The sequence below is a fragment of the Dermacentor andersoni genome, chromosome 1 (assembly GCF_023375885.2).
Source record: "Dermacentor andersoni chromosome 1, qqDerAnde1_hic_scaffold, whole genome shotgun sequence".
In the NCBI taxonomy this organism is placed as follows: domain Eukaryota; kingdom Metazoa; phylum Arthropoda; class Arachnida; order Ixodida; family Ixodidae; genus Dermacentor; species Dermacentor andersoni.
The window spans coordinates 112,935,535-112,947,128 of NC_092814.1; the positions used below are offsets into that span (position 1 = coordinate 112,935,535).

Sequence of the window (11,594 nt, forward strand, 5' to 3'; positions counted from 1 at the left end):
GAAAAGCAGAGGCGACAGGACCGACCCCTGTGGGGTTCCCCTCTCTCTGAGCGCCACAGGCTTGGACCTTTCCTTTCCTATCCGGATAGTCACCGTTCTATTGGTTAGGAAATCTTTAATATAGCCGTAGGTCTTGCGGCCACACCCCGTCTTGCGCAGGTTCTCGACCACCCTGGCGTGGGACACGTTGTCGAAGGTCCCCTTGAGGTCCAAAGCCAGTATACCCGGGGGCGCGTGCCTCGTTGCTCTTTTAATCGCTAGTTCGTGTAATTGGATCAGGACGTCTTGGGTGCTCAGGTGCTGGCGGAATCCATACATGGTCGCCGGCATCTGACTCGTCTCGTTCAGGTGTGCTTGAAGTCTTCTGAGAACCATGCGTTCCATGACCTTGCCCACACAGGACGTGAGCGAGATCGGGCGCATGTTCTCGATCGTGAGAGGTTTGCCGGGTTTCGGTATGAACCGTACCTCGGCCTCTTTCCATTCTGCGGGCAACTTCGAGCTTTCCCAGGTTCTGTTGATGTGACCCAGGAGCCGGCGTGCCTCCGCATCGCTCATGTTGTTGAGCAGCTTGTATGTAATTGCGTCCGTTCCGGGTGCGCTCATCTTATTACTTTCGTCTATGGCTGTTAATAACTCCATGATGGTGAACGGTTCATCCAATGCCGGATTTTCCGGTCCCCCGTACTCCTCCGGTATCGGAAATCGCCCTCTCTCCGTCTTGAGCTCAAGAACCCCCCACCATCCCCCCCCCCCCCCCGCGAGCGATGGGAGACCTTGTTGTCCAGCCCCGACCTAGCGACCCAGCTCGCGCTGGCGGCTAGGGGCCAGGAACTGCTGGACGCATAAGGGACCTGAGAAGAAGGTTCCACCCCGTCTGGTGCTAGCGCGCACCAACCTTTACTAAGCGCTCAATAAAAGTTGATTCTCTCTCTCTCTCTCATGTGCCTGTGTCATATATATTTCATGTCGACGTTGTCGAATAAACTGCAGGAAGTAGCGCCTGTCCTGTGCATGACCTTCATTTTGTGCCGTGTCTCTTGTTTGTGCTTTAAAAATATTTGTCAAGTATGCACCATCTAGGCCCACAGAAAGTTCTTGTAGGCTTAGACATCGTCTTCAGAGAGGTGAGACAGAAATGAGTAGACTAAAGGTAGTGATGGTAACTGGAAGGCAAACGTACAATTTGCTACGCTAAACCTTGAGAGGGGTAAGGAGAGAGATAAATATGGAACACAGGGAACGAGATAGAGAGAAAAGTGCTCACAAAAAATGACGCCGGCGTGTCGGAGTTCATCTATATAAGTCACTTGAACGTAGGAACTTAGGCAGCGCCTTCATCGACGTCACGTGACCATCTTCAGGCTTTCTGTGCTTATCAATCAGTCAGATCACATACCCGTTTCTCCCACTCGAGCTTCTGAACGCCTGCTAATTTGCACGATGAGCTCCAGCTGACTCCCGGAACTGTTTGTCAGGAGCGTAATCACCTACCATACATACGAGGCCGATGAAGGTTTTGAAGTTGCAGTTCCAGTTGACGTGAAGTTACCCGTTTCGCAAATGTTATTCCGACCGTAGTGGATGTCTTACAGCTACAATCAACAGTACTCGTCTTGTTGCAATTTGATCCAGAGACAAAAGAAAGCGTAACGCCAACTCCGTGCAGATTATAACCCCAATAACGTCCTCGCAGGAAAGACGGGACTTGTTCAAGTGCGCATCTGTACAGGAGCGGACACATGGCTTATTTCGGCGTTTGCGCAAGATTTCTTTCTGACAGGAAATACGTCGCGCCATTTCACATTCACACACCGCTGCAGATGAGCCCACCACGCACGCGCCACCGGCGCCGAGCTCGTATTATGCACCGTACCGCCCGCAACCGGACCCCTGTCAACCTAAACCTCTGCTCTCCCAAAAAGAATACCTCCTCCACGAGCTTTTATTCGCTTTGATTTTTCCTACTTTCAGGACGGTCGACCACATTCTGATAGAAGACGTTTGCAAGCCTCAACTTCGCAAGGATTACTCGAATAATTTGCCCGCCAATAGTTATCAACTCAAGTACGAGTAACACCTCTTTCACGTCGGCAACCAACGCGAGCGAAGCAGCTCCGGGCGGCGACTGGCGCCGGTGTATCCGTCGTCGGAGACGCCGCATCCGGCGTCCGCCACCTGAGACGCGCGAGCGCCAGCGCAGGCAGCTGCTCTCCCATGGCGTGTTCCATCTTGCGGGCGGCCGTGCTCCTGGCGGCTTCGGTGTTGCGCTCCCACGCGGTGTGCATCGTGCCGGACGAACCGTTCCGGGAGATCCGCAACGCCAGCGAACAAGTGCAGAGCCTCATCCAGTACTTCCGCACGGGCGCGGAGAAAGGTACGCACTTAGTTCGGCATGCTCACTCATGAATGCACACTCGTTTCACAGTGGTCATAAGTGAGCATGAGTGAGTGACGAAACGCGTCAGTGGAACGTCAGTATGAACGCCAGTGAATGTCAGTATGAACGCCAGTGAATGTCAGTCAGAAGGGGTACACGAACGCGAGTGCGTGTCCGTGAGCGTGGGTGGGCGTGGATATGAGCGGGAATGGGTGCTAGTAAGTGTGAGAGGGCGTCAGTGCGAGTGAGCGCGCATCTTGGAAAAAAAATTATTGGTTATCGGGTGCGAGGGAGCTACCATTTATTCTGCAAGCCCACACGTGGCAGGTAATGATTTAACGCCATTTCTATGACGCAGGGTGCGACTATTGAGAAATGTAAATAAAATTACTGCTGGATAGCTACGTACCGACCATGGCTTGGCTGCTAACATTTTGACACGCAAACGACTTAAATAACTAATTCAAGAGAGAGAGAGAGAGAATGCTCGTGTCCGATTGCGCGCATATGAACTCCCCGGTGGCTTTTCGACGTTGTCAGGTAAATAAAAAAATAAAAATAAAGAATGACGATGGCTACCGAGTGTCACTTGGTCGACAAAGATCCCGGAATTGATATGACAGATGAACCAGAACAAACCTGGTACGCCCATCGACTTTGTTCTATATAGTAATTGTGCAGTAATTGCGCTAAGTTCGTCCTCATCGTGGACACTGCGTTCCTCCTTGTCTGTACTGTGTTTGTGTTGGTCACTTTGCAGTTACCATAAAGTTACAATGAAAGACCAACTATCCCAAAAGATAGTCCTCTCAAGGTCTCCTTATTGACAGGACTGTTCGTTTATCTTAATACATCTGTGGTATGGAATGAGAAAGTGCATAAATAGTTTTGAAGGCATAGCCTACTACAGTGTAAATTGATTGAGGGCTTGTCTTTAGCGTCACTTTGTTATTGCTTGTTAACGCTCTTTCGCGCCTGTCGCAGTGGTGCTATGGCGCAACGCGACAAATGACCATTTGGTATACACAGCTTGTGGAGGAAATACACGAAGTAGAGACAGAGAATAAACGTGTAATCACCTGAATCAGTGACAAAGAGTGCTTCTTTCTTCACCCAAATGCGAGTGGCTGGAAAAAGAAAAAAAAACGAAAATAAAAACGACGTGTCTCATTGTGTCTTCTCATCTTTTGTCCCATGTTTCGCGCTTTTGCGCTATGTGAATGCTATTCTCTTTGTGAACTATTCGGCAAGACAGCACGTCCGGTCAGCGAAGTCCGGGAAGTGTTCGCCTAGAAAGCTTTAAAATAAATCTCAGATCACCAGAATTAATCAATACGTCAATATAAAGGTGGCTGTATACGTGACGTTTTCGGCATTAGAACTGCTGCGTTAAAACTAACGAACCCAAGGCTCTTTCGAGTCGCTCTGTGTAGAGGCAGCTGCTTTAGAAGACACTCACTCCAAAAGATCTACGAGCCCTTCTGTCATCTCGCTTTTGAAAAAAAAAAAATCGATCGTTTCTTTAATTCGAAATGCCTGGTCTTTTCTGACCAATAATCAGTCGCTCAATTGCGTGGGCGCGAAATCTTTCTGTCGAAAAACAGCCTTTTCCTAAACCTATGTATCGGCCTGGCACGCCCCCATACACGCCCGCCCTTTTTTAGCTTTCTCCTGTAAATAGCCATGAGCATCGGAAACGCTGTCAAAAAGCAGAACTAAATTTTTACAAGTTTAGCGGCAGTGTCAACGTTCGTCTAGCGACAACAACAACAACAACAACAACAAAAACCTTTCCAGTGCCAAGTCGAGCCACTAAAACAGCCTTTATATGTACCGATGTATTACCTGCAGTAAGTTATTTACTTTTGAGCTCATTTGGCCTCATATCGCGACGTAGGACGATTTGTTTTTGGTGCGGAGCCCACAATTTGAAACTTGATGAGATGACAAGACCAAATGAGGTCATTTAAAAACGTCGCTTCTACGGCCATCCGTGCGCGTTGACCTACCACGGTAACGAATCCCGGCAACGGGGCCCAGCGCGAGGCGCAGCGTAACATTGGGCCCTGCAGTGGAGCTCGCGCAATAAGCAGCGTGTGTAGACGGGGAAAAAATTGCGGCTTTTTCTGATAACGGCGACGCGTTGCTTGACATATTCCCTTTTATGCGCTGCTGTCACCGAAAGGTACGTGTGCAAAGTGAGCTGGGAGCTTACTGTCTGTTATAGAAAACACTGCAGTGCGTTCAGCTCTCGCCTGTTCTTGAGATATTGCATATAGTCTCGTTCGATGTTCCTCTGGCATTTAGTGATGGCAGCAGTACCTTATGCAATGACATTATGTCGTTCGGCATTTTCCCCAGAGCTGTAGTTAGTGCACAGGTTACACAACGTTGATTGGGAACGAATCCCGGCCACGGCGGCCGCATAGAGATAGGGGCGAAATGCGAAAACACCTGTGGGGGCTCTTAGATTTAGGTGCACGTTAAAGAACCACAAGTGGAACGGATAATTCCGGAGTTCGCCGCTACAACGTGCCTCATAATCAGATCGTGGTTTTCGCACGTAAAACCTCGCAATTTTTTTAACACCACGTTGATTTAAATTGACTTCACTACGCCGATACGGCTGCATCTAGCAGGCAACAAAACGTTCCCGGAAAGCAATACACTTAACTAAGAGAATAAGAATTGATTTTAGTGACAAATACTTCACTGGTGCGTATTGTATAACTCCGTCAATTTGTTTTATTGAATCTTATTGGCGTAATAAAGCCATTTTCCCCCTTTAAGAGCAATTATATCGCAAAACATTAATTTTTTCCAACATTTGTCCCATTATCTCAGAAACCGCAGTGCTCTGAGCAACTTTTCACCAGATTTAGTATACCAACCAAGAGATCTACTGTAGTAGAATGATTGCCGTTGAGGTAAGCGTTATTGTTCAACAAAAAATTCAGTGCCTAATAACAACTAAAATTTGCGTACAACCAGTAAAAATTTTAAAGATAGAGCTCGACAATATTAAGGCAACATTCCACTATATAAAAAGAAGAAATAATTCTGAACACAGCGATGCCATTATAACTATGGTAACTTCTACGGTTCCTGTGAAAAAGGGTCAACAATGTGGCCGAAAATACATGGCAGGTATAGGGCATATCCTGTTCCCTTAAGCGTTTACACCGTTTCTTTTTTTCCCGCTTTCAGTTCGGTCAGCGTATATGGGGTCGCTTGCTAAAACCGCATTTGACGAGAACATGTTATAGCATTATAGCTTATATCTTTGCAACCGTTCTACATCCAGGCGCTTTACTTTGGTATCGTTGTGTAGAAGAAAGGCGCCATTACTCGATCAGGCATGTGTCGCTTTCACAGATGGCGCCGTTGTTGCACCAGGCATGACGCAATCGGAGCTAAATTTAGCCTCTCTCTCCGCTTTCAGGAAGCATAGCTCGGCAATAAGTTTGTCGGTCCGAGCGGGAGTGGTCGAGTTAGAGAGAGCTCACTCAGTCGTACCGTACTGTATAATCCAACAAACTCAAACCAGTGCTCACCAGTAGTTATAAGGCCTACAAGTGCGTAATTTGTTGCAGAAATTTCACGCTTGCTCGGCTACGCCGCCACCAGCGTTCGACACGCTGGTTCCAGAAATGGCGTCAAAGACTCGGGCAGCCAGACAGAGGGGTGCCAATTCGCGCCCACGACCTTTGTCCACGGCGGGCCCAATACGATTAGGGAGCGCGCATGATTGCAAGATTACACCGTAGGACCTCCACTAGCTGTATGATAAGTTAACTACGCGAGCTTCGTAATGCGTGAATAAACGTCACTTGTGTATTTAGTTACGTCATTTCTGTAGTACCCGTACACCAGTACGCACAAGACATTTCACGCACCCGCATACTGCGGACGCGGCCCCTATTCAGCCTACACTAATTTTCTTTCCCTTATGTAAGCGATTGTTCGTGCTCACCTTGCTACTATGTAAAAAAGACGCACTTGTTCAACTCCAGGAATATTCACACTTTGCCTGCGGTCGCACTTAAAATGTGTGTTAGACCTGAGACTAGGTCGAGCACACACATCCTGCTTTCCCGGTGTATACCGTGTGCCCCAGCTAACGCTAGCCAAGCCACTCAAAATTAAAAAAAAAAGATTACAAAAGAACACAGTACAGGATACGACGTTAAGACCTACAGCGTTCGGTCGTCAGACATGTGACAACCGAGCACGGTAGGTATTAAAATTGTATCTTGCACCGTGCTTCTTAAATCTTTTTTTTTTTTCGTTGAACAGCATGTCTAACGTTAGCTGGGACACACGGTATCCCGTCGCTTATGCCATACAGGGCCCGTATTCACAAAGTTCTTACGACGGAGCGGTTCGTAGGAACATGCGTCTGCCAATATAGCGAAAGCAAACATCCACTAAGGCTGGCCCAATGACAAAAATTTATCGCGAACGCGAAAACTTCTCCAATTTGGCCCTCACTATGATATGATATTACGCTGATACGTGAGCATTTCAGGACTACGAACGAGGACAGCCACACAGATGGTCGTTCCTTGGCAAGCGTCAGCCTTTAGCGCGCGCCACTGTCCCTCCCGCAGGGGTGACACACCGCGAGTTGGCGCAGTTCGCGGATCGGTTTGGCAGTCGCATGCTCGGCAGCGTGCAGCTGGAGAAGTCCATCGACTATCTGGTGGAGCGCTTCCAGCTGGACCACTTCCAGGACGTGCACACGGAGGACGTGCTCGCCGTACGCTGGCGCCGACAGCACGAAATGGCGCGCCTCGTGCGCCCCGAAGAACACGCGCTTCACATCCTCGGCCTGGGCGGGTCGTCCGGCACGCCGCCCGGAGGAGTGACGGCGCCCCTGGACGTGGTCAAGTCGTTCGCAGAGCTCGAGATGAAGGGCGTCAGCGTAAGCTGCTTGGCCCAGTGTATTCAATACAGCGCGAGGCTACAATTGGCATGAACTACTTAGAAGTCAAACTGTGTGGGCCAGTGCATAGGAATTGGAAGCGTTAGTACCGATGTTTCTCGGCTCACTGCCGTTGGAGAGCTTTCACTTCTTTTCACAAAAGTGAGGTTCTCCTCCTTCCCGTATAGTATGAAACAAGGATCCGAGATAAAGGATTTCTTTTCGGCTACCTCTAATACACGATGGTACGGCTCACATTCGTACCGTGGAAGGCAACGTTACAGTCAGAAGAATTCGCGAAAAGGTGGGGGGGTAATGTCGATGCGCAGTATAGGCCCTCGCTAAAACTTGAAATCATAGTGATCTGTAGCGGGGATAGGAGACTCAGTGACTGTGGAATTCCTGCGTCGAATATCAGAGGAAAAGTATCAACGATGGTCCTGTAAATTTAACGTGAGCGCCGCGAGAAATTTTCTTTGCGATATCTGTGTACTATAGCATGGTTTCTTTCTTGTCTTCACTGGACAGTTATATAATCTTTGTCAAAATATGTCGGTGTGCCATCGTTACTTTCGCGTATCACGGCCCGTGCACCGTAACTCACGAGAGGGTCAAGGCATTGATTCGGGCTATAGTTGGTCAGTTGTACTGGGAACCTAGATAACGCTAAAGATACAGGGACAGGCATATCTCTTGTGTTGTCGTTTCTATGTCTGTCCCTGTCTTTCTAATGCTCTTGAGGTTCCCCATCGTGAGAGGGAGTAGCGCTAAGCATCAACGCCTTCTCAAGCGTATATATAGCAACTAAAGTTCCACATGAGCCCCTTTACGCGCCTCCGCGAGAGGTCCGGTCACGCACGCAGTGATTTCGACACCTTTCACATCTGTGCGCGCATTTATCACTCCCTAAAAAACGTCGCGTACGCGCGCTTGAGTCATTCAGTACGATATCAAAATTTATATAATCGCGTTACTCTATAGAGCAACATTGACTAATCACGCCAGCCTTTCTGCCGAATCGTAAATGGCGTGCTGGATAGCGCAATGATCAGTTCGAAGGCGTGGCGATCCAACACTGATATTGGCAAAACGCACGGCTTCGCAGGGCTGCAAGTGATCAAATGTGCACGCAGCCGTCTCGGCCTGTCTGGGCGCACCTCGTCGCCGCGCTGATCATTTTCTCCGCGTTGCGGCGATCGCAGGTGAACGGCCACATCGTGCTCTACATGCCGGAGTGGAAGGGCCACGGCAACTACGCCGGCTACTTGCTGCAGGGCACCACCAAGGCTGCGCGCCGGGGTGCGCTGGCTGTGCTGTTCCGCGCACCCGAGCCGCTCACCGGCACTGCGCTCTTTGCGGGGCTCACCGGCTACGAGAAGGACGCGCCGCGCATCGCCGCCGCCGTGCTCACCAAGCAGGACGCCGACCTGCTCGCGCGCATGGTCGACCGAAGTACGCGAGCACGACATGACGCACGACCTCCTCGCGGCCGAAATTCGAATTCCTTCACAGTGCAAAAAAAGAAGCCCTCGAGTGTCCAGCGAATATGCCTGGCTAATTTCACTGCATGATACGTCGAATAAGAAACGACACGTTTGCAAGACAGGGGCGGCTCGTAGTATAACAAACCTCTACATTTCTTTGTTTTTGTCTCGTTCTTAAAAAGAGCCGCCCCTGCCGAGGATAATCGAATAACAAAAAAAAACAAGTAAAGACATGCATAATCGACCGTGATCGGTGTGGTGCGCACCGTGCAGGACAGGAAGTAATCGTCCACATCAGCATGGACCCCGGCGAGCCACAGCAGGTCGTCTCCCGGAACATCATTGCGGAATGGAAGGGGACGAAATACCCCAAAGAGGTGACTTCGCTATTGCTATCGGGTACCTCTGGATCGGCGGCCGTGCGCATTCCGCTGCATTTGACGGCGAATGACTAGTAAAGTGCAGGTCACGATGGCAGTGGGCGCGTTTTCGCGACTGGCTCGTCGCGTATAGGTCTTGCGCTTGAATATGACGGAGATGATGGCCAAGTAAGAGGGCTGAAAACTCGCTCTGCTGCATTCGCATTCATATTATAAAGCTTACGTGAGCGTTTACAGCACCAAATTCTCTCGTTCAAGTCCACTATTGATATTGCGCCATAGAGGAAGCCAATCTGAAAGAAACCGTTCTACACACCTTTAACCTGTCCGCTCCGGAAGCTCCTAGGAAATGCAAGCCCTTCACACCGAAGCGAATAGCGCTAGACCTATCCACCGAAACACATACATACGATTAGCGGAAGACGGCTAGAAAGAGAAGAGTGAAGCTCCGCTAGAAATCTTGATTCGAAGCCAGGGACAGCGATAATTTGTGCTTCCGCCACTGCTCTGCTATCAATGCTGCAACTCCGTCTCCTTTACGAAGAACGTTCAACATCAGCGTAGCCTTTTTCGCATGATGTAAGTATGCCGTGCCCTCTCCGTCTCGACACGCATTGCTGCTGGGCGAGCCCTGAAGGACAGGTCCCCACTTGTAAGACACCCATGAAGCTGCAGTCTCGCGTTTAAACCAATATACTGTAATCTAGTGTCAGCGCGTCAACTAGCTCTTCCAGATTATTGCCGCGTGTCGATAATGATTATGATTTCCACACTATAGCACTTACTCACAACGGGGTACTGGCCAAGAAGCAGCCGGTACATCAAAATAAATAATAATAAATGAAGAAATGCAAGCCTATACAAGATTTGTCACATTTCGTATAGCACGGGTACGCGAGAACACGTGTGCGGCAGTTTGCTTTACGCCAAAGGCGTAGGAATGAAATCCAAATTTATAGCATTTCATTAAGCGCTTCACAAAAGCTTCGCTTCACATAGATGGCAACAGGCGTTTTCTTTTCCTTATTTTTTTTTTTTTTGTTGTTGTTCGTTGTGCGAAAGAAAATTATGGCGCGGTCGTGGTTGTCAAGAACAATGCTTTTGGTGGGAATTGGAGGCTCAGCCGAAGGATGAAGTGAAGCTAGGTCTGATAGAGAATCAGTCCAGCTCTCATACGTGAATGGATCATGTCAGTGGAGGAAATTTGAGTAGGCGGAAACGAGGAAATCGCGGAACGCCAAGATATCTCTGTCAAGAGAGGTGCCTCAGAACCGTGTGTGCCTGCGTGGCGAGATGGGCTCGTTGGTATGGTTCCTGAAGGTCAATAGGTATATCGCATGCAGGAACAAGGACGCATGGAGAAACGAAACGATACGCTGTAAGCGTAGCTTCGTGTCTTCGCGTGTCTATGTTCCTGTGTGCACCATACCTATGGAGAATCGTGTGTGCCTGCTCGGCATCGCAGATGCGTCGTTTCGTGACGGGGCGAACGCCTTTGCGTGCAGTACATCCTGCTGGGCGCGCACGTCGACAGCTGGGACATCGGCCAAGGCGCTGCCGACAATGCGGCATCTGTGTTCATCATCTGGCGCGCCCTATCGGCGCTCAAGCGGCTCGAGCTGCGGCCCAAGCGTACCGTGCGCTTCGTCGTGTGGACGGCCCGCGAGCAGGGCATGGAGGGCGCCACCGAGTTCTTCCGGCGCTACGCCGCCGACAGCAGCAACACGACGATGGCCATGGAGCTGGACCTAGCGGCGTTCGCGCCCACGGGCCTGGCGCTGTCCAACGTGCGCAGCAACGACACCGTCTGCATCGTGCGCGAAATGCTTAAGGAGTTCGAGACCATCGACGCGAATGGGCTGACGCGTGGCGGTGGCGCGCCTGAGCTGCGCTACTGGCGCGAGGCTGGAGTCCCCGTGGCGGGCTTCAACACGGCCTGGTACTACCACGACGACATGCGCCACTCGGAGGCCGACACCGTGTCCGGCATTCAGAGCCAGGATCTCGACCTCAGCGCCTCCATGGTCGCCGGTCTGGTGCACATGCTCGGCCAGATGGAGCGCAAGTTGCCCCGCTAGCACCGGCCGAAGACTATGCGGCACAAGTCACGACTCTTCGGGGCCGTATCAGCTCACGGGTTTTGTTTCAGACTTGCTTAGCCGAATAAAAGGCCGAATGAACATGCTTGTTACCAGGGAAATCCTGTGCACGTGTCCTTTCTAGTGCAGTTTTCTCGTGTATATTGTTCATCTTGCGCGAGGATTGCGTTATATATAGAGAACCAACGATACCTTACGCTGTGGAGTCACTCCATAACATCAGCTTTACGTCAGCTTTTCGCTTGATGACAATACTAAGAGTAGCGCAAAGAATAATCACTTGTATATGGAGCACTGCACGGGGCCATTTTTTCTGGCCCGGCCCGA

At 50.1% G+C, this 11,594-nt stretch overlaps 1 protein-coding gene across 1 annotated transcript; it reads left to right on the forward strand.

Moving 5' to 3' along the window:
* The first annotated feature begins 1,879 nt into the window (after positions 1-1,879).
* Positions 1,880-11,368, forward strand: LOC126545682 (carboxypeptidase Q-like). Its single transcript, XM_050193624.3, has 5 exons — positions 1,880-2,377; positions 6,991-7,304; positions 8,507-8,756; positions 9,062-9,165; positions 10,674-11,368. The coding sequence occupies exons 1-5, from the start codon at positions 2,218-2,220 to the stop codon at positions 11,244-11,246; spliced, it is 1,401 nt and encodes a 466-aa protein (XP_050049581.1). The 5' UTR covers positions 1,880-2,217; the 3' UTR covers positions 11,247-11,368.
* The last annotated feature ends 226 nt before the right edge of the window (positions 11,369-11,594 follow it).

Bases quoted from the DNA above. Each gene is read 5' to 3' on its own strand.
- LOC126545682 (XM_050193624.3), top strand. From the start codon at position 2,218: ATGGCGTGTTCCATCTTGCGGGCGGCCGTGCTCCTGGCGGCTTCGGTG. The intron at 8,757-9,061 runs GTACGCGAGCAC...CGCACCGTGCAG, and splicing joins CGCGCGCATGGTCGACCGAA to GACAGGAAGTAATCGTCCAC. The intron at 9,166-10,673 runs GTGACTTCGCTA...CTTTGCGTGCAG, and splicing joins GGACGAAATACCCCAAAGAG to TACATCCTGCTGGGCGCGCA.